Source organism: Saccopteryx leptura, chromosome 8 (genome assembly GCF_036850995.1).
Source record: "Saccopteryx leptura isolate mSacLep1 chromosome 8, mSacLep1_pri_phased_curated, whole genome shotgun sequence".
NCBI classification, from domain to species: domain Eukaryota; kingdom Metazoa; phylum Chordata; class Mammalia; order Chiroptera; family Emballonuridae; genus Saccopteryx; species Saccopteryx leptura.
This window is the reverse complement of record NC_089510.1, coordinates 75,425,072-75,447,911: the sequence shown is the minus strand read 5'-3', so window position 1 is coordinate 75,447,911 and position 22,840 is coordinate 75,425,072. Positions and strand designations below refer to the sequence as shown.

Genomic DNA, 22,840 nt, shown 5'->3' with positions numbered 1-22,840 from the left:
TTGGAATTTTATTTCTTCGCTCTGCATATCCACCTCCACTCACCTAGAGCTCTAGGTTCAGAAACTTAATAACTTATTGTTTGTGAACTTGGCTTCTCCCTAACCCTGTTCCTGATATACTTAAGTCACATGTAGTCTCAATTTAGCCACAGTTAGTTTCATGTTCACCAGAAGGAATTAAAGTAGAAATTGCAACCAAGATTTTGGCCAGTAGAGTTCACTTAATTTAGTGGCATAACACTCATAAGTATTTTTAATTGTCTGACTAAAACCCTTCTCTCCAAACAATTATCTAAAAGAATTTGGCAGTTGGTTTAATTTGTTTCAGTGGATAGTTGATCAGTGTCGCTGGAAAGTGTCATTAATTTGCAGGTGTTTGTGATCCAGTTTAATTTGTGCATTTCCAACTTATTTTCTCCACCTAGTAGCGTAATGGCTGAAACTGCTTCTCCACTGAAGCGCTTTGTGCTGGCTAAGAAGGCAATTACTGCAATTTTTGACCAGTTACTGGACTTTGTTACTGAAGGGTCACACTTTATTGAAGGTTAGTTTCTCTAAGTTTTTTAAATAATTAAATAAGCTGTTGAAAATATACAAAGGTGCATTAGTCTCACCCTTAGTTACTGAACACATACATGTACAGGGCATTGTGCTGTATACAATGAGAGATACCATAAGAAATAAAACCCTTTTCTGCCCTCCAAAGGAAGAAAAGTACTTGTATATGAGGTACTATTCTAAGCACTTTATTATATTAATAACACATCAAAAACTATTAACTTATTTTATATTCATTATACAAAATAAATTATAAGATTAATTATGTTATAATTATTTATAACATAAATATTTATTAGTGGTGCATTTAATCCTAATATCATAGGTATTCTGTTGTATAATTAACTTAATATTTCTTTGTATCACTTTTTCTAATGTTATAATTATGCAGCAACGTACAAGAATTCAGAACTTGATCGAATAGCTACTGAGGATGATCTACTAGAAATACAGGGGTATAAAAACAAGCTTTCCATCATTGGTGAGGTGCTATCTCGAAGACACATGAAAGTGGCCTTTTTTGGCAGGTAATCTCTTTATTAATTATTTTCAAGGGTAGTTTTCAGAAATCAGTTTTTCCTGTCGTAGCCGCAGCTTGTTTCTGATGTTTCAGCAAGTGATATTCCTCCCCCTTCTCACCACAACAATTTCTGGCTGTGTTAAATGTTAAAACTATTGGCATATAAGAGAATTTGTTCATTTTAGGCTCTAGTATAAAATGAAACTTTGTGAAGGTCAATCATATTTTTATTTTTTAATTATTCTCATCTCTAAGAATTGACCAGTTATAAGGATAGAAATACACATACAGATATGCATAATTTGTGACTTACTCATGTAGGCTTCTATTGATTATCGGGTATGTTTTCCAAAAGGATTTTCAGCCCCATGATTCCCAGAGAGAGAGTAGGAAGTACCATTTCTTTTTTTTCCTCTTAATTGAATTTATTGGGGTGATACTGGTTAACAAAATTATACAGGTGTCAGGTGCACAGTTCTACAGCACATCATCTATACATTGTGGGAAGTGCCATTTCTTAATGTAACCAACTGGAGTGGTAGAGTGACGCTGTCACAGCTTCTGTATTCATTTAATGTCATTGTTAACTACATATGTACCATGCATTCACTTTGTTAGGCACCATGGATGCAAAGACATATGACTAGGCTCATATTTGGTTCCTCAGATATAATGTGCTATATACCAGTAGAGGCATTTGTGTACTCACTAAATCTCATATGCCTTCTAAGCTATTTCCCATCTTAGAGCTTTAGCACTTGCAATTTCTTATGCCTGGAATTCTCTTTGCCTTGTTCGGTGTATGTCTGGCTCCTCTTTAATTTCAGTTATTCTTTATGAAAGCATCATGTTTATATCCTCTAAAACAGTTGTACAGGGCTCTGTTGCTTTATGTTTTTATTGTGTGCTTCTCCTACTTAACCATATTCTCATAGTCAAGGTTGAGGTGGATCTATTAAAGAGACACACCTCAGATTAAGTTGGAGTAAGAGTGGGAAGGAAAAGGCCTCTTGGAGGATGATGCCTCAGTTGTCCTACTTGAGGAGACATGGTATTTTCACATGTGGATGTGAAAAAGGTCCAGCTCACATTTAAGGACATGAGACATTAGACCCCATCATGTGGATAGTGTCACAGAATTTGGGGCTATGCTCTCAGACTGCCGTAAGTAGCAAGAAAGATAGAGAAGGCAAAGATAGCTTTATGGGAAAAGTAGGGTTTGTTTTCCTCTACTTTATCTTTCTGAAATGGACAGTACTACTATTTGTGTAAATCAAGTTGTCAACTCTTTCATGAAAATGCCATCTAATGATTTCTTAACAAAATTCTAGAAAAGGCAGTCTTGGATCCAGAAAAAGAACAAAGTTTTTAATATATATTTTTAAATTGAGTTTAGAGAGAGAGGAAAGAACAGAGACAGAGACATCAATTTGTTGTTCCACTATCTATGCATTCATTGTTTGGTTCTCGTATGTGCCCTGACTGGCTCAAATCTGCAACTGTGGTGTATGGGGATGATGCTCTAACCAACTGAGCTACTTGGCCAGGGCTTGTTATGTTTTGTTTTTCATGATTTTGTATATTCATTCTTCAGGACAAGCAGCGGGAAGAGCTCTGTTATCAATGCAATGTTGTGGGATAAAGTCCTCCCTAGTGGGATTGGCCATACCACCAATTGCTTACTGAGTGTTGAAGGAACCGATGGAGATAAAGCGTATCTTATGACGGAAGGATCAGATGAGAAAAAGAGTGTGAAGGTATTACATTTGACTTGAGCAACATTATGCATTTGAAACTGCCCTAGTTCTTTCAAGTTTATAAGATGTCTTCATTGCTGGAGTTGGAAGAACCATTAGTATGTTAGTTATAGCTTTTAAAACTATCACTAATATTTTATATTCTCTAAAATTCTTTTGCTTCAGAATTAAAGTGCTGGGAGAGGGAACCCTACCCTTAATTTAAAATATAAGTAAGTTAGAGTTAAAAGCTTATTACATTTTTAAAATAATGTCACAATAAAGAGTTGAAGTGTGTTATTACTATTTAATCTCAAATCTTGTCGTGCTTTAAAGAAAACTTTAAAAAATGTGGGCCCTTGGAATCTGTTTTTGACACGTTTGTACCTTTAGAAACTGTTTTACCTTCGGAGTATTTCCAAAGTTAGCATATTCATGAATAAATATTATAGCTTCATCAGATAAAGACCAATAGCAATTCTTTTTTTATTTATTTTTTTGTTCTTTTTACAGGAACAGAGAGAGAGTCAGAGAGAGGGATAAATAGGGACAGACAGGAACGGAGAGAGACGAGAAGCATCAATCTTCAGTCTTTCGTAGCTACACCTTAGTTGTTCGTTGATTGCTCTCTCACATGTGCCTTGACTGCAGGCCCTCGGCAGACCGAGTAACCCCTTGCTTGGACCTTGGGTCCAAGCTGGTGAGCTTTTTGCTCAAGCCAGATGAGGCTGCGCTCAAACTGGTGACCTTGGGGTCTCGAACCTGGGTCCTTCCACATCCCAGTCCAACGCTCTATCCACTGCACCACCGCCTAGTCAGGCCAATAGCAGTTCTTTACCTTTCATAAATTTATTAAGGGATTCAGTGCCAATAGATTTCTTTAGCCAAAAAAAGAGGATGTAAGATTTTGACTACAATGGGCTGTTGGTAAAGGCATTGTTTCTCACTGTGGTCATTTTCTCTTAAGTCTTAATTTCTCTCCCACAAATGCAAAAGTTCAGTGTTTGAAGGTCCATGACAGTTTAGTTTTTGGTAAATTGTAGGTAAATTCCTGGGTCTAGTTCTTATGTGTGAGTTTGCTCTTTAGTCTGTATCTGGTAACTTAGTCTGTGTCATACTTTTCAGATTAGTTAAAAGGAATGAGATGAGTTTATGACAATATTTTTAAACTTTTAACCTATAACAAATGAAGGAATCACTTATTTTATAATCAAGATTTTTAGCAAATTAGAATTCAGATTACTTGTGGTTTTATATCCTCAAGTCAGTATGCTGTGATACGTTGAGGTAATCATTTTTCCTCATTTGTGCTCTCCATTTTCAGTCCTCTTCCTTCATGTGCTTTGACTCCTCTCCCCTACTCCAAAATTTAAATTTGTTTACCTCAGGTACTGGCTTGCATTAAGGTATAAATAGACTTTGAGTCTTGTGTTCTTGCTTGAGTAGTTCACTTAGTAAAAAAAAAAATGGAGCAGTAATAACTAATATCTTATTGCACACATATACCAGGAACTGTTCTAAGTACTTGTAATAACTCAAACTCACCACAGCTCTGTAAATAGATGCTTTTATCTTAATTTATAGGTGAGGCATCAAGATTTTAGTACAAATTTATAATTCAAGTTTATGAAAGCAATTAGAAAAAAACCTACATATTTAACATACAATGGAAATTCACTTCAGCTCTGATCAGGAAGCTGCCCATTTGAAAATAGATGTTTCCCTTTAAAACATGATATAGATCACAAGTGAACCATAGAAATATCTGTGCTAATTCCCTTCGTTGATTAATGATGTGGGTATTTTTTAAGTTTTTAGAGTCATGTTTATTGAAGCATAATTTATTCTGTACAACTCATCTCATATTTGAGTACTGCACAATAACCAGCATAGTCAAGTTGTCAGACAGTTCCTCAAAACTCCCCAACTCCCTCTGCAGCCGTACCGCCCCATTGCAGGGACCCATTGATCTGTTTTCTGTCAAAAGGGTCGACTTTAGTCATTAAAGTGCTCTATTATAGAAAAATTTGTAAGCATATAAAACCAAGTTTTTAAAAGGATACTTTGTAACAAATAATCTTTACAGCAGTCAAGATAATGGGATTTTAAAGTAACCTTATAAATTAAAGCACATTTAGCAAAGTTGTTTTAAGATAGGTTTAAAAAAGCTAGTCTAATTAAGCAGCAGGCTGGGGCTGGTTGGTAGAAAACTTAAATAATGGAGTTGAATTCTATGGAAATTCTTTGTGGGGTGGACTTACAGATGTTTGGCACCTCAAAACTGACCCCTGCTTTTACCATGAAAGGGACAAAGCAAGCAAAACCCCTCTGTTTTGCAAACATCAACCATTGCATGTTCAAGTACACCTTGTCTACTTGAAAGGCTTCTTTCGAGCACCAACCCTCAAGTTTGCTGTCATCTTGAACTAGACTGAGCTAAGTTGTGTGTTGCGACCCAAGGGGGGTGACTTTTCTTTCTTATTATTACTAAACAGTACACATTCATTTTAGAAGATGCAGAAAGTACAAATACACAAAAAGAAAAACTCCAAATAAAACACACACTTCCCAAAACCAACAGAAGCCCTTTAGTATAGAGTTAAATTTGTGTTTCTTTGTATTTTTTAAACAGAATGGCTTTATGTCTTGTGCTATTTCCTGATTTTTCCCCCTTGATATATTATAAATTTCTTTTTCTACATGCAATTATCAATTTCAAGGGCAGCACAGGAATCCATTGTCAAAGCTCTACTTTTGAGGGTATTTAGAATGTTTACAGACCTGATTATTTTTGGAGAATGGTATGAATAAACTGTTTTAAGGGTATCAGGTTTTGGTGTTTTCTTTTCTCTTTGTTACTCTTAAAACTCGGGTTTCTCAAGATTGTTCAGATAGTTTTATTTCAAATTATTGAAAGTTCTGCTTTTTGTGCATGTTTGCAAAAATGTACCCAATCATAGGATTTTTAATTTTTATTGCAACCTAGTACAAGTAAGTGTTTTGTTCTTTCCTTCTGTCTTTAGACAGTTAATCAGCTGGCGCATGCCCTGCATATGGACAAAGACTTGAAAACTGGCTCTCTCGTACATGTGTTTTGGCCAAAGGCAAAGTGTGCCCTCTTGAGAGATGACTTGGTTTTAGTAGACAGGTAAAATTACATACGAATTGGCATTTTCTGTTTGTAAATGTGTATTTAATAGAATAATGCTCCTTGCTTTAGCCTGTTGTACAGTAAAATGTTAAATGTTCAATTGCTGCTTTGTTCTTGTTTTTTAGATTGTTAAGGAACAGATAAGGTATTGATTTTTATTTTAATGATATCATAAAAGTGCCAATTTGTCAGTCTAATTATGTTACAAGAAATTTTAAGGATGGCCAATTTTGTATTATTTGTTTCTCTAGACTGACTTCATAGTTTGTGAAAGTGCCAGACTTCATAGTTTGTGAAAGTGCCAGGGCCTTAGATTGTTTAATTCTAGATACCGAGATAGAGAATTCTAAATAGGTAATTTTAAAACTAGTAATGAATTTATTCTTCAGACCAAGTTTCCTAAAATAACTTTGCTGGACAATTATATAGCTTTTCATTGTTTGAGAATTAATTGAGCCTGACCAGTGATGGTACAGTAGAAAGAGCATCGTCGGCACTGAAGTCCTAGATTTGAAACCCCAAGGTCAGCAGCTTGAAAACAGGCTCACCAGCTTGAGCGTGAGATCATCAGCATGATTCCATGGTCGCTGGCCTAAAGGTCACTGGCTTGAAGCCCAAGGTTGCTGGCTTGAGTGTGTTGTCACTGGCTTGGCTGGAGTCCCCCGTCAAGACACGTATGAGAAGCAATCAGTGAACAACTGAAGTGACGCAACTATGAGTTGATGGTTCTCATCTCTCTCTCTTCCTGTTTCTGTCTCTTTCTCTCTTTCTTGTGCATGCTAAAAAAATATCAAGTATTCTTAGAATTCTTTTCTAACTCTTCTCATTAATTTGAATTTGTGTTTAAAATTACTCTACTACACCAGTGCTTAATAAAATGATCATGCAATGTCATCAACCCAAAAAAGTTAAATCATTTCGTAAAATTTTGATGTGTTCTTTTGTTTTCTTCTGTTAAAATTTCAGTATTCTATGACCCATTTGTTTTTTGATGATCGGCATTTCTTTTAATTAGAATAGTGATTCAAGTAATCAACAGAAATAGCTCAAATAAAAGAGAAGATACCTATGAACTAAAAATATGTATAGTAATATTAGCTAATTAATTTTGCTTTATTCCACGGCCAGAGTGCACCATGACACTAACCTGTCAGCTTGCCAACTTGTCTCAGAACACATCAAGTCAACTTGATAGAAAGATGCACTATAATATATATATAATATAGATTGTATATTAGATTTATGTCTAGCAGAGGTGGTTTTATTTTTCGTTACTTACTCTTATAAGCACTTAATCTTTTCTGAGCTGTACTGGACATAGCTGCTAGCACCTTTAATTGTGATTATGCATTAGCCTGGTTTGTTTTTTTAATGCTTTTTAGCTTTCCAAAGCTTAAAAATTTAGGAGATTAAACTATGAATTATGTTGCTTGCTTTGTTAAAACCCATGAGGTTATTTGTCTTTAGCATTTGTTGTCAATTGGATAGGCTCTGGGAGTTCCTACACAGCAAAGAAATACGTAGAATTATATAAAGTATAGGCTCTCACCTTGCCACAACTGCTTTCTTATAGCTGAGAAAGTAATGTAAATCTCTTAGGCTTCACACTGATGACTGGTAGAAAGTCTATCCTTTAAGCTGCTTACACCCTGGCCAGATAGCTCCGTTGGCTGGGGAGTCATCCTAGAGTACGGAGGTTGCCAGTGGACTCCCCAGTCAGGGCACATACAGGAAGAGTTTGATGTTCCTGCTTCTCTCAAAAAGAATAATAATAGTAATAAAAAAGTAAAGAATAAACTACAGATAAAAGCTTTAAAAATTGTCTTTCTACAATCCAAATTTTGTTTTTAAGAGATGTTATGTAATTTTTATTTCTATTAGTCCAGGTACAGATGTCACTACAGAGCTGGATAGCTGGATTGATAAGTTTTGCTTAGATGCTGATGTCTTCGTTTTGGTTGCCAACTCTGAATCAACGTTAATGAACACGGTAGGATTTAATCATATTATTAAGTTTGAGTGGTAGAAAATTAAAATGATGTCTATTTTAAATCTGTGAATTGAAGGAAATCCAAATATTGGATTAGAAAGAACTTCTGCCTCAAGGGTGAATGAAGGGGTTGGTGTTTCCATGGGACTGGAGGGGCAGAGTCTGGGTTGACTGTTCCCAGGGTTTGAGTAGCAGTCTGGGATTTGTTGGCACTAGCTTCTACTGAATCTTTGCGTTTAAGGCCAGATACATGTATGTGATTGACATTCACTGTGGTTATTTGCTAGTTTCAGAAGCAATGGGCACCAGGATCATTAGGATACTGACTTAAGTCTCTTGAATAGAGTATAAATAACACTACCACCTTCCCCCTTCGCCTCCCCCCACACTGTCTGGAAGGCAAGGGTTTTCTATTTTGATTTTTGTTAAACCTGTCCTAGCTTAACTTGTGTATACTCTGAACTGCTACCAGACACAGATTATTTATCTTACATTTCTATTATTCATCCCAAATAAACTTTCCAGATTTTTACATAATCTAATATCTAAAACCATATTACAATTTTTAAAAATCGTTATTCTTCAAAAGCATACAAATGGCCAAACACTTTTAACAACCAAGGTGTTCACAGCAAGACCTCTGTTTTGTCACGGTGTTACTGTGTGTATGGCCAGTGCCCTGTCTGTATCACGTAGAGCAGGCTGCTGCGACAGCCCTGACGGTTGTTCACAACCTGATGGATAAAGAGTGGATCGATGTTTAAAATCTGTTGGAATAACTCTATTATAGGAGTGTTGGGTAAACAAGGCTTTGATACACTTTCTGACTTTGGTGCCTTTGTCTATGCTGTTCTTTGCCCAGAATTCTGCCTCCCTTTCAACCTTTCATTTTTTCAAAAAGCCCTGCTCTCAGTGCTTTCCAGCCCGTCTTTATACCGCTTCCTTCCCTACGGAGCTTTGCACAGTTTCAACTAGATGTGGTGCCTCCTTTCTTTGAATAATCCCAGCATTTATTTTTGGTGCATACCTCTCTCTGTTATTATGTTGTGTTGTACACGGGTCTTACTGTGTTTCTAATTTCCTTAGTCTAAATCTTAAAAAAAGATTTGAGATTGCTTTTTGAAAATTAGGACTGTCATATCTAGCAATATGTTTTATATCCTGCATAACGTAGAAACATGTAAAATATTTGCTAAATTGAATTTCAGTAAAGGCTCATAGCAGGAGCAGGAAAATCTTCACTTTTCCCTTTTCTATATTTTATTTTCTCATCTTTGAAAACTTTAATGCTTATAGTGCTTTGGGATCCTTTATCAGTGGGTGTTAATTACTCTTGTATAAGTGGTTCCAAATTTTAGATTAAAAGAAAGCTTCAATTATAAATAGAAATATAAAAATAACTTTTTAAAATGAACATACTGTTGGCCATTTGATGTTTTCTAGGAAAAACAGTTTTTTCACAAGGTAAATGAGCGACTTTCCAAGCCTAATATTTTCATTCTGAATAATCGTTGGGACGCCTCTGCCTCAGAGCCAGAATATATGGAAGATGTAAGTTTTTCTTTCCCCTTAATATTTGAGATATAGTCATATACTTTATTATCTGAAAAAACTGTATACCTATAGTATAGCACACCATAAGCAGCTATGCTCTCACTTGAAAAAAATATATAATAGAAAATCTGAAGTCAGTATTTGATATAGATGGGTATTAAGCTTTTTTGAAGGAAAATTATTATAAAACAGTGGTTTCCAATTGTTTTACACTCAGGGACCGGTGAAAATAGAACTGTTTTGGAGAACACTAAGGCAGAAATCACCCTGTGTTGAGCATAAATGAATTTGACTAAGATCATTGGGTCTATAATTTTCATATAGCATGAGGGAAGCTAACTCTTTTGCATATTGGCATGAAATTTCTGGTGGACCGGTCCAAGGACCTGTGGTTGAAAAACACTGTTATAAAAGTAATATCCAATCATTTTAGATATTGAAACTTCTTTTTTTATTGTTTTCTTTTGATTTTTATATTGAAGTATAACAAATAGGAAAGTGTATAAATCATAAGTATCCAGCTCAGTTAAATTTTATAAACTAAGCACAACTTTGTCAGGATCCAGATCAAGAAGCAGAACATTCCCAGCACCCCAGGTCCCTCTCTTTCACCCTCTGTTCTTCCTCCCAATGATAAAATCACTTTTAACTTTTTTTCTTTTTATTAAGTGAGAGGCAGAGAAGCAGAGAGACAGACTCCCACATGTGCCCTGACCCAGATCCACCCAGCAAGCCCCCTGTTGATCAATGCTCTGCCCATCTAGGGCCACTGATTCATTGCTTGGCAACCGAGCTATTTTAGCCCCTGAGGTGAGGCCATGGAGCCATCTGCAGCACCTAGGGCCATTCGAGCCATGCTGTGGGAGGAGAAGATAGAGAAGGGGGCAGGGTGGAGAAGCAGATGGTCACTTCTGTGTGCCCTGACTAGGAATCTAACCTGGGACTTCCACACTCTGGGCCGATGATGCTCTACCGCTGAGCCAACTGGCCAAGTCCCACTTTTAACTTTTAATACCTTAGACTAATTTTTCCAGTTGATCAGCTTTATAAAATAGAATATCATATCTACTTTTGTGTGTGTGTGTGTGTGTGTGTGTGTCAGAGACAGAGAGGGACAGACAGACAGGAAGGGAGAGAGATGAGAAGCATCAGTTCTTCATTGTGGCTCCTTAGTTGTTCATAGATTGCTTCCTCATATGTGCCTTGACCGGGGGGGCTACAGCAGAGTGAATGACCCCCTTGCTCAAGCCAGTGAGTGACCTTGGGCCCAAGCCAGCAACCATGGGGTCATGTCTATGATCCGCACTCAGGCCAGAGACCCCAAGCTCAAGCTGGTGACCCCGTGCTCAAGCCAAGCTGGCAACCTCCGGGTCTTGAACCTGGGTCCTCTGCGTCCCAGTCCGACGCTCTATCCACTGTGCCACTGCCTTGTCAGGCCATATCTACTTTCTTATGTCAGGTGTCTTTTGTTTAACATTGTTTATGATATACAGTCATTCTGTTGTGCATAATAGAAGAGCATTCTCTCCTATATAGTATTTTATGCTATGACTAACTACAATTGATTTATTCATTCTGTATTTAGTTATTATCAATAATGGTCCTGTGAGTATTCTTTTATATGTCTTTTTGTAACTCATAGGTACATATTTCTTTCCGATATATATATACATCAGTGATTCTCAGTGTGAGGGGTTGGGCAGTTTTGACCCCGGGGAGTATTTGGCCATGTCTGAAGACATTTTTGTTGTCACGACCCGGGGGGGGGGGGGGGGGGGGGGCTACTGGCATTTAGTGGGTAGAGTCTAGAGATAATGATGAACATCCTAAATTACAGAACAACCCCCCCAACCATGATTTACCTGACTCAAAATGTCAGTCATGCAGAGATCAGTTACCTGTGAATAAATATATAGGAGTAGAGTTGTTGGATTACAGATTAAGAATATGCTGTTTTTGTAAACACAGCTCAAGAGTTCTCAAAAATCCTTATACCATTTTATACTTCCAGCAGCTGATTTAAGAGTTTCAGGTGATTTATATCCTCACGTAACTTGGTATTTTAGTCACGTCGGTGGTTTTAGAAACTTCTTTTTAAAGAATAGAGTATTTGGCATTTGGTATATATATTGATATATAATGTTTATTTAATTGGCTTGACACTTTTTATTTGAATAGATTATGTTATTTAAAAACATACGTAACATAAAAAAATTAAAATTTACACTATTCCATCATGGTTTACATGTCAGATTATTTGCTTTGATTGTTCCTCTCACACCCAAAATTAAAATTTTGCTTAATATATATCCTGGTATTATTAACTCTTGTATTATAATCATACTCTTTCAAATTGGGGTCTCATTTAATCATCAGAGAATTAGTATATATCATCTACAAATGGTTTTTCCCCATTCTTGGGTAGCTTAATTTTATTAAATATTAAAATAGAGATTTCTTACCATAGCTATAATACTAAAGGCCAGTACCAAACCCTAACTAATTCTAACCCTTAGATCTAATTTTAATACCCAAGTGCTAATCTTAAACCTAACATTGCACCTGTAATTCCTAGCTAATACATTCTCCCCAACTTTAATTTCCAATGTTATTAAGAAGAGAAATACACAACCCTGGCTGGTTGGTTCAGTGGTAGAGCATTGGCCCGGTGTGTGGAAGTCCTGGGTTCAATTCCTGGTCAGGGCACACAGGAGAAGCGCCCATCTGCTTCTCCACCCCTCCCCCTCTCCTTCCTCTCTGTCTCTCTCTTCCCCCCGCCCAGCCAAGGCTCCATTGGAACAAAGTTAGCCTGGGCACTGAGGATGGCTCCATGGCCTCTGCCTCAGGCGCTAGAATGGCTCCAGTGGAAACGGAGCAATGCCCCAGATGGGCAGAGCATCGCCCCCTACTGGGCATGCCAGGTGGATCCCAGTCAGGTGCATATGCAGGAGTCTGTCTGACTGCCCCCCCCCCACTTCTAACTTTGGGGAAAAAAAATAAAAAAAAAATACACTGTTTATGTCCTGACTTCAAAATAAAAATAGCTTCACTGTAGCTAATTTATTGTAACATTTACTTCCTGTTTCATAGTTACTAATAGCTTCATTGGGGAGAATCTGACGAATAATAAAAGCATAAGAAAGGGGGAGAAAAGCTACCAATTTTTGTAGGTGTTAGCCTGTGTGCCACCTATTAATTTACATAAATATATATACATACACACATACTTCATTTCTTTGTTTTTGTATAATCGTGTACATCCTTAACACAGTATTAGGAACATCTTCCCATGCCAGTAAGTACTACTGTTTGTCTGCAGTATGTTTTTTTGTTTTGTTTTGTTTTGTTTTGTATTTTTCTGAAGCTGGAAACAGGGAGAGACAGTCAGACAGACTCCCGCATGCGCCCGACCGGGATCCACCCGGCACGCCCACCAGGGGCGACGCTCTGCCTACCAGAGGGCGACGCTCTGCCCCTCTGGGGCGTCACTCTGCCATGACCAGAGCCACTCTAGCGCCTGGGGCAGAGGCCAAGGAGCCATCCCCAGCGCCCGGGCCATCTTTGCTCCAATGGAGCCTTGGCTGCGGGAGGGGAAGAGAGAGACAGAGAGGAAGGAGGGGTGGTGGAGAAGCAAATGGGCACTTCTTCTATGTGTCCTGGCCGGGAATCGAACCCGGGTCCCCCCGCACACCAGGCCGACGCTCTACCTCTGAGCCAACCGGCCAGGGCCTGCAGTATGTTTTTAATGGCTGTGTAGTATTTGATGGTCCATGAGAATTTTAAATTAAATGTTCAAAGGGAGAATCATTAAGAGACAGATTTCCCATCAGCAAGTATCAAATTTTATTTATTAGAATTATAATTAGGATTTGTTAAGCATATGGGAACTATTACTATGATAACACTTTAAATGGAATTGAGGTCTGTAGCTCTCAGTTATAATTATATTTGTTTAATTACTAAGTTCTTTTAATACCCTGTTTTGCCTAGGTGCGCAGACAGCACACACAAAGATGTCTGCATTTTCTGGTGGAGGAACTCAAAGTCGTGGATCCTTCAGAGGCCCAGAATCGTATTTTCTTTGTTTCTGCAAAGGAAGTTCTCAATGCTAGAATGCACAAAGCACAGGGGATGCCAGAAGGTGGTATGTATTCATTATAGATTTCCTTTTGAAATACAAGTAGAGATTTTAAAAAAAGGCATACCAGAAATACTGCCTTACTGTAAATGTTAGGTTTTAAAATCTTTACCTAACTGTTACAGGTGGGGCACTTGCTGAAGGATTTCAAACAAGATTACAGGAGTTTCAGAATTTTGAACAAATCTTTGAGGTAGGAAATCTGTGAATGTATTGACTAATATAAAAACCTAGCATTGGATGAAGATCGATGATAACCTATTTTTACAATTTATCTTTGTGAGTAACCTTATTGTTATTTAGAAGAGTTACACAGCAAGTGAAACAAGGAAAGTTTGAAGAAGGGAAGTTTCTACAAAATGGATGATCCTTAAGAACTGAGAATTGAATTTTTTAATTTCTTTCTTCTTTTTCTTTATGTATTTACATATAATTGAGAAGCTACTTTCTAATTTTTCTTGTGTTGTGCATTGAAGAAAGTTCTCTGTGTTGAGTAATTTGGAGCAAGACTCAGCAAATCCAGTTGCTGTTGGAATGGATAATTGAAAAAGTGGAGATCATCATTTTTTCTTCTGTACCTAATATTTATAGAAAGATACAGAACATAGTGGATGTCATTTGATAAAAGTTTATTACATTTCTAAGCTGTGTTGTCGCCTGTTAATTCTCCACATTTTATGCCAAATGTCCTGAACACATGAATGAATAGAAAAATAATTAAGATATCCTGTACTTTAGGAATCTAGCAGGAATTACTGAGGCATATGAATAGCTAATGTGTATGCAGCATTGAGGAGAGAGGATACTACTTTATGTCTTGGGGTAGGTGTTATATTCAGAGACATTAAAACTTATCCTGCATTTGAATGAAAAGTTCTTTATGTGTTAAAAGACATAGGTGTTTAAAGATATCTAAACTCTTATGTAGCCCTGTTTACTCTAGCTCTGCTTAGATTGCATGTCCTCACTCGTGAAGGAACACAGACTTCAGAACTGAAAAAACTTTCACCTGTTATTCTTCCTTATAAGCAGTGACTGTCTAAATCTAAATGGATGTTGAATATACTAGGAAGAATTAAATATTCGCTCACTATTCTCCATCTTTAATTTGGTGAGAGGCAGAAAGATGAAGAAGCAGGTAGAGAAAAAACAAGTGTTTAAGAAAGAAAACTTGCTACCAGCTGTCTTGGTAAGATCTCTCTAATTGTTCAGGGACCCCTGGGATATCAACAGATGTCTCCTCAAGCTAGGCTATAGGTCATGAAGTCTCAGTTTCTGAAAGACCATTGTTGTCTGTATTTTCTTTCCCCTTTGCTTTCACAAAAGATTTAATGCTCTCCTCTTCATCAGTTTTCTTATCCATGGGGAAAATATTGGCGAAAGGACCTATTCTGTTTCTGTTGTCTTTCCTTCTATATTGACCTTTTCTTCCTTTCCTTTTTCCCATCCCTTTCTTTGCTTTCCCTTTCCGTCCTACCAAATTATAACTCTTCTGTTATACATTTATACTTATTTCATACTGGTTCCAGATACAGTTTTGCTTTCCTAAAATAGCTCCTTGAAAAGGTAGGAATGAGAAGAAGGAAAGATACGATATAGAGCACTAGTTCCCAAACCTGGCTGATCTTGAGAATCACATGAGGTACTTTAGAGACCCACAGATTCTTTCCCTAGTCCAGAGACAGATCCGGCGGGGCTAGGATGGACCTCGGAATATATATATATATATATATATATATTCAGAGCTTTCCAGTTGAGTGCAATAATTAGGCAGATTTAGAAACTATTCTTTTAATGTTTGTAGGAGAAAATTGACAGTTTACTTTTTTATTGTGAAAGTTGGTTTGGAAATCTAAAAATTATATAATATATGGGAAAAAACTGCTTATGAGCAAGAGCTTTTAAATAAACTCATGGAGACTGTCAGGATTTAGAATTTGAAACTTTTGTTTAGTTGAAACTATTGTAGATCTAAAATGAGAACCAGAAAGTGTTTGAGTTTATCTAAAGAAATAATTAGATGGGCCAGAAATTTTGTCAGGGTGTCCAAAGCATTTTAAATGCCGTTTTTTGCTCTTTTTTTTTTTTTTTTTGTATTTTTCTGAAGTTGGAAACGGGGAGGCAGTCAGACTCCTGCATGCGCCTGACCGGGATCCACCCGGCATGCCCACCAGGGGGTGATGCTATGCCCATCTGGGGCGTTGTTCTGTTGCAACCAGAGCCATTCTAGCGCCTGAGACAGAGGCCACGGAGCTGACCCCAGTACCCGGGCCTACTTTGCTCCAATGGAGTCTTGGCTGCGGGAGGGGAAGAGAGAGAAAGGAAGGAGAGGGGGAGGGGGGGAGAAGCAGATGGGCACTTCTCCTGTGTGCCCCGGCCAGGAATCAAACCCGGGACTCCCACATGCCAGACCGATGCTCTACCACTAAGCCAACCGACCAGGGCCTTTTTTTTCCTTTTTTAAGGAGGAAACTTTAGTGCAGACAGCTCAGAGGTAACATAGCATGACTAAAAACAGCACTGCTGTGGAACAGCTCAATGATACCACAGTGTGGCAGTGAAAATAGCACAATTCTGAGGCTGCCTAAGGCCAGGTGGCCTTGAGGCCAGGACACTCTTGAGCTGGGCAGCTCCATGATAGTCCATGCCATTCTGTGCTGGTCTGTTCCCAGAGATGTCTTTGGTGTTTCAGCTCCAGCTGGGAAAATATAGTCTCAAGTCTTCAGTATTTGGTGGAAAGTGTGCTCTGCTTTTTGTTGTTTAAGAATTTAGGGCTATGAATTTGTCTGTGAATGTAGCTTTAGACATATTCTATGGGTTTTGGTACCCAGTTTAGTCTTCATTGTTTATGTATTTGTAAGTATAGTTTTTAGAATATCTTATTTAATACAGGAGTTAAAATTCAGATGTTTTGATTCTTTTTATCCAACTTTTGTTTATTACCGTAATTTCTTGGTTTCTTTGCATTGTGATCACAGAATATGGCCTTTATACACATTTTGTCTTCTCTTTTTAGAATTCCCCTGTCTTTTATAGTCTTAAGATTTTTGTTAAAAGAAAAATTATGCCAAATATATCATTTTTATGCAACAGTCTGATCTATGCTATGGATTTCTTTGAGCTTCATTTGGTTTTAAAAGAGCTAAATATTAATAAACAAACTGAGTACTAAGTTGAACAAGGCTTGGAAATTTAATCAAGTAAAATCAATCAAGAAAATCAACATTAATTCTATTATTTTTTTGTTTTCAACCTATATTTGGACAAGTGTATATTCTAAAGGCTATTGAGAAATCTAAATCTCTTTACTCAATATTTGACCATTAATTTTTTAATAATTTTGATTGTGTAATGGAAAAAAGATATAAAATAACTCTTCTGTAAAATTTCAGTGAATTTTTTGTAAAAATACATTCCTGGGACAATTGATAAAATTTGAAAATGGACTCTGTGTTAGGTTAATAGTATTGTCGCAGTGATAAATATTCTGAATACAAGAATTGTTTAATGGGTCTGCAGGAGACACATGTTAATATATTTAGTAATAAGGTAGTGGTGGCTGCAGTGCTGCCCAATTGTTCAGCAGGAATATGTGTGTGTGTGTACATACACATACAACAGGAATGTATAAGGTCTACCAGAAAGTTCTGTCCGTTTTTGGAATAAAACAAAATACAAATTTTTCTTACCGTCAATAAACTTTATTAAATAATATAATTGCCATTATTATTAATGATTTCTTGCCAGCGTGAGGGCAATTTGTATATCCCATTTTTAAAAAATGTTTTATCTTTTGATGCGAAAAATTGAACCAGTGCTTGTTTGATATCTTCATTTTTGAATTTTTTGCCCTTCAAAAAATTTTGTAAGGACAAAAGCAAGTGATAGTCGGAGGGTGCTAAGTCTGGGGAATATGGTGGATGCGACAGACATGCTTCTGTAGCATTTCTTCCTTGTTGAAATTCGTAAAAATTACAGGGGCGTAAATGAACTTTATCAGTAGCCATGGATACACTATCGCTTCACACATAAGACTAACGTGAACCAACTTTGTTTTAGTTAATTTGCTACGTCAGTATGTATACATTAAGTGATAAAAATAGAGAGGCACACATGCACCAAATAAACATGTGCTTACTTGTCAAAACTTGTGATAGAAACGGACAGAACTTTCCGGTAGACCTTTTATATGCACACACAAAGAAGGAATACACACACACACACACACATATGGAAAAACATATGTATATCTATCTATATGTGTAGACAGAATTGTATATATTTGTATGGAGAGCCAGAGGAGGAGAGGAAAACAAATGAGGCCAAATGTTAACATTTGGTGCATTTACTTGAAAGGTATATTGTTGTTCTTTCTTGCACTTTCTTATTTCAAAATAGTAAGTTGAAAGTGGTGAATAGTATGTTATTGAGTGTTTGGGGTCTGTTATCAAGGTGTCTTGACAAGTTCGGTTTTTGTTTTAATGACACATAAATATTAACATTTACTTGTGTAACTATGTGTGATTACTTACCAGCTGGCTTTAAATATTATTAGAAAAATCAGAAAACTATCTTAATTGAGATATGATTATTGTTTTGGTCCTAAATCTTAATAAGTTCTAAAACAGCCCAAAGGATGCTTGACAATATAGAATTTAAATTGGCTTGATGTAGTATTTATAACTATATTCTCATGGAGATTTAAAAGCATATTAGTCTATTAAGGATTCTGAGAATTCATTAAAATAGTATTTCTTTTGTAGGTTGACTCTTGATACTTTTCTGATCAGTGGGAACACCTTTGTGGGGTACTTTTTAATTAGAAGAAGACTGCCTATTTTTTTCTTTATATTTATTCATTATATATTTTTTTAATCAAGGAGTAACTTTTATATTGCCTAATAACCTTTGGAGATCTTCTCTTTTCTTTTAGTCTAGCTCTAATACTGTGCTGTTACCTACAAATTGAAGTCTTCATTGCTGATATCTAGATCTGCTTCATCGAGGAACATAGAATTTCTTTTTACCGTTTTTCCTTTTAAAAATATTTTAATGCTTTTATTATAGTTTTTGTGGAGGTTAAATTGAGACAATTTATGAGACAGTTTTTTGTTTTGTTTTGTTTTGTTTGTTTTAGTGAGAGAGGAAGAGACAGACAGGAAGGGAGATGAGAGCATCAACTCATACTCATAGGTGTGGCACTTTAATTGTTCATTGATTGTTTCTCATATGTGTTGATTGGGGAGCTCTAGCCGAGCCATTGACCCCTTGTTGAAGCCAGTGATCATTGGGCTCAAGGGAGCAACCATAGGATCAAGTCTTTGACTCCACATTCAAGCTGTCAACTCTGCACTCAAGCTGGTGAGCCTGTGCTCAAGCTAGATGAGCCCACATTCTAGTTGGGGACCTCAGGCTCTCGAACCTGGAACATCAGCATCCCAGGTCGACACTGTCCTCTGCGCCATCATGGTCAGACGAGACACAGTTATTTGAAGCAAAAAAACCCAAAACAGACACCTAAGTTTTGATTTCTAAAAAATAAACAATTTACCCTTTAAATGTGTAGTTATTGGTAGATTTTGCTTTGGCCTGTTGTACTGAACAGGAATGCTGTAACTTTCTATCACCAGTTTCTTCAGGATTAGTAATATGGAGTGAGGTATATAAGTGAGCTTAGCCATCAGCAAAAGTGAGGCTATGCAGTAGGAGAAAGTAATGGTTTCTGAGTTAAAGCTTTATAAACTGTTAACTAAATGAATTACCCTCATGTGCTTACAGCTGAAGAAATGATTTTTGTTTTGTGTTCTATACCTGAAATACTGAAAAGGGCAGCTAAAATGGCAAAAGATTTTAAGTCTTTCTATCTTAGTGAAGTGAACAGATAACCATTTTAGAGACTTGAAGGTAAGCATAGGTTATAAGTAGCATATTGACTGAATGTGTAACATACTGATTTCAAGGTAATATACAGGTTTGGGCAAAAGTAGGTTTACATTGGTTCATACAGAAAATTTAAAAATTAACAAATAATAATACAAGAATGCACTGTTTTACATAGTTATAACTATAAATCTACTTTTTCCCTACCCTGTATCTAAGACGAGTATTAAATGAATACTGTTTAAAGCCTGAAAGCTATTTTAATGAAGCATAGTAATAACTTTAGAAAGTAATGACCACAATTTTGTACTAGTATATATGTATAAAGATGTTCAAACAGATGAATTCAAAGAAATATTGGTGTCTTAGTATATCCTTAATTTTAAAAAATTCATTGTAGAAAATAAACCTGGCTTCCTACAAAACATCTATTGTAATTATTATTATTATTATTATTTTTGTATTTTTCTGAAGCTGGAAATGGGGAGAGACAGTCAGACAGACTCCCGCATGCGCCCGACCGGGATCCACCCGGCACGCCCACCAGGGGGCGATGCTCTGCCCCTCCGGGGCGTCCCTCTGCCACGACCAGAGCCACTCTAGCGCCTGGGGCAGAGGCCAAGGAGCCATCCCCAGCGCCCGGGCCATCTTTGCTCCAATGGAGCCTTGGCTGCGGGAGGGGAAGAGACAGACAGAGAGGAGGGGGGGGGGGTGGAGAAGCAAATGGGCGCTTCTCCTATGTGTCCTGGCCGGGAATCGAACCCGGGTCCCCCGCACGCCAGGCCGACGCTCTACCCCCCCGCTGAGCCAACCAGCCATGGCCTCTATTGTAATTATTGATGCTGTGACCCAGATGAACATTTTTAAAAATATTATTGATTGATTTTATTTTATTATTTTTTTACAGAGACAGAGTCAGAGAGAGGGATAGATAGGAACAGACAGATAGGAAGGGAGAGAGATGAGAAGCATCAATTCTTCATTGCGACACCTTAGTTGTTCATTGATTGCTTACTCATATGTGTCTTGACCTGGGGGCTACAGCAGACTGAGTGACCCCCCTTGCTCAAACCAGTGACCTTGGTCCAAGTTGGTGAGCTTTGCTCAAACCAGATGAGCCCGCACTCAAGCTGGCGACCTCGGGGTCTCGAGCCTGGGTCCTCTGCATCCCAGTCCGATGCTCAATCCACTGCGCCACCTCCTGGTCAGGCCCAGATGAACATTTCTTGTTTGTTCAAAGACCAGATAGTATTTTTCTGTAAACACTTGTAGTTGTTTTCAAATGTTATGTCAGTACGGAGTTTGACTTTCTATGAAGTGAACATGAAAAGCTGATTTTAATTTAATGGTTTTATAAACATTGAACGATAAATCACCATAAATATTTTAAATAATAAGTAGTAAGCACCTATATTAAAATTTAAACTAAATTTCACAAAATAAATATTCTTTACTATATGTGATATGTTCTGATGTATTTTATTCTGTTTTTTAAAAACAAAACACTAGTCATGAAACATTTATAAAGCTATTAACAGGTTATGCACTAGAGTTAGCTTGAAGATGAAGCAAATGAGATAAGGCATCATTGGGACCTGCATGCACACACTGTAGACCAATAATGATAACAGGGTTATCTTTGAAAACTTTAAATAGTTTTTCTATAAACAATTTAAAATATTACTTAGGTTGTTTGTTATTAAAGAATATATTTTAAAGTGTTTAAGTTGTAATCTGCAAAAGTTCTTTTTAATAACCTTATGTGAATATAGCATTTAACATTTTTTTAGCACTCTAAAATTCTAATTCACAATGTAAGAACTTTATTAAGCTATTACAAGTATGAGAAAAATCTAAACTAGAATTAGATTAAAGGCAGTACAAATAAAATTAGTAATTCAAAAAACCCTCCTAAACAATGAAGATAGTATCCTGTTATTTTTTAATTTTAAGTCATATAGTCAAAAACCATTGCACATTACTGTGTAAAATTACACAAAAATTTGAACTTGCTGTTTGAACCCCCTTTTTACTTTCAAATCTTTTTTTTTTTAACCTTTGTATTTTAAATTGTGTTTATCATGCATTTATTTTCTATTCTAATTTCTGTTTTTGGTTGAAGTTATGAACAGCAAGTTTTGTGTTTAAATTCCTGAAACTGTTGGGATGGAATTACAGTAATGTGTTATGGCTTGGGCCCCTCGCAGGAGTGTATCTCGCAGTCAGCAGTGAAAACAAAGTTTGAACAGCACACTATCAGAGCTAAACAGATACTAGATACTGTGCAAGACATAATGGATTCAGTAAACGTGGCAGCAGCAGAGAAAAGGTATGAATGCATTTATTGCAAAATAAAAATGTAAGTTTTTTATTCTGAATTCCTTAAACTAGATTTAAAATTATTACACTGTAAATGCTTTTCCTATTAAAATCAACCTTGTGCAGTTAGCTTGTGTCTACTTGGATGTTTTTAAATGAATATTTGAAACTGTATTTATTTATTGTATGTATCATTTATATTACCTGGATCTCAGTATTTCTTGAGTATAAGTTATGGTTTTAAAATGTTTAGTAGTTTTAAAGTAGCTGTAAAGTAGTAGAAGAAATATTTCTTTAAGCTAAATTTCTTGAAGAAGTGTGAAATAGGTGACTCTCTTTTTTATATTCAACCCAAGACCCATCTGTCATCTATTCATGCATTAATCCCTTCAAGTCTCTCTTTTATGCCAGTGGTGGTTTTTTATCAGCTGATAGACAGGATATTACTTGTGAGCCAGAAAGTCGGTTTGCTAAGCGCTACTCTGTATGTCAAACTCTACTGCACTATTTTATTCCATTTGCTTTATAAAAATGAAAAAGACAGCACTATCAAAGAAAAGGGCAGTTGTCGCAACCTTGAGATACACTTGAAACAACGATCAGTATGTTACTAGATGCGACAAATATAATGATGTTAGGCCTCAACTGAACCTTTAGTGAGCTTAATGCAATTTTAAAAAGACGTAAAGCAGTAAAGATTAAGTCCAAGATGATATATAAATGGGAATTTTCATTGTTTTTGATACTGCTGGGAAAAATTCCTCTCATATCTATTATCTAATTTTGACATTTTTGCAAGAATGTATAATCTAGAAAATTAGAAAATTTCCAGCATGTAAAATGAAAGGGTGAGACCTGGAACTCTGATCTCAGGTTCTGTGCACTATTTCTATATACAGCAGATCCTCAGGTTACGACACAGTTCCATTCCTACAACAGTGATGTAACCTGAATTTTGGTGTAAGTCAAAACACACCTTAGCCTAAGTCACTTA

The 22,840-nt window shown here is 36.7% G+C and overlaps 1 protein-coding gene across 4 annotated transcripts in view; it reads left to right on the top strand.

Annotated features, from left to right (window-relative positions):
- Nucleotides 1-22,840, top strand: part of MFN1 (mitofusin 1) — a 39,889-nt gene that overhangs the window by 735 nt on the left and 16,314 nt on the right. For 2 of the 4 annotated variants that reach the window (XM_066347429.1, XM_066347430.1), the window contains exons 2-10: nucleotides 429-544; nucleotides 950-1,085; nucleotides 2,673-2,835; nucleotides 5,838-5,962; nucleotides 7,847-7,955; nucleotides 9,399-9,506; nucleotides 13,500-13,653; nucleotides 13,773-13,840; nucleotides 21,735-21,856. In XM_066347429.1, coding sequence (XP_066203526.1) covers nucleotides 433-544; nucleotides 950-1,085; nucleotides 2,673-2,835; nucleotides 5,838-5,962; nucleotides 7,847-7,955; nucleotides 9,399-9,506; nucleotides 13,500-13,653; nucleotides 13,773-13,840; nucleotides 21,735-21,856 — 1,097 coding nt within the window. In that variant the 5' untranslated portion in view covers nucleotides 429-432. Of the gene's footprint in view, nucleotides 1-425; nucleotides 545-949; nucleotides 1,086-2,672; nucleotides 2,836-5,837; nucleotides 5,963-7,846; nucleotides 7,956-9,398; nucleotides 9,507-13,499; nucleotides 13,654-13,772; nucleotides 13,841-21,734; nucleotides 21,857-22,840 lie in introns of all 4 variants that reach the window. The other 2 variants (XM_066347427.1, XM_066347428.1) reach the window with 1 other exon arrangement.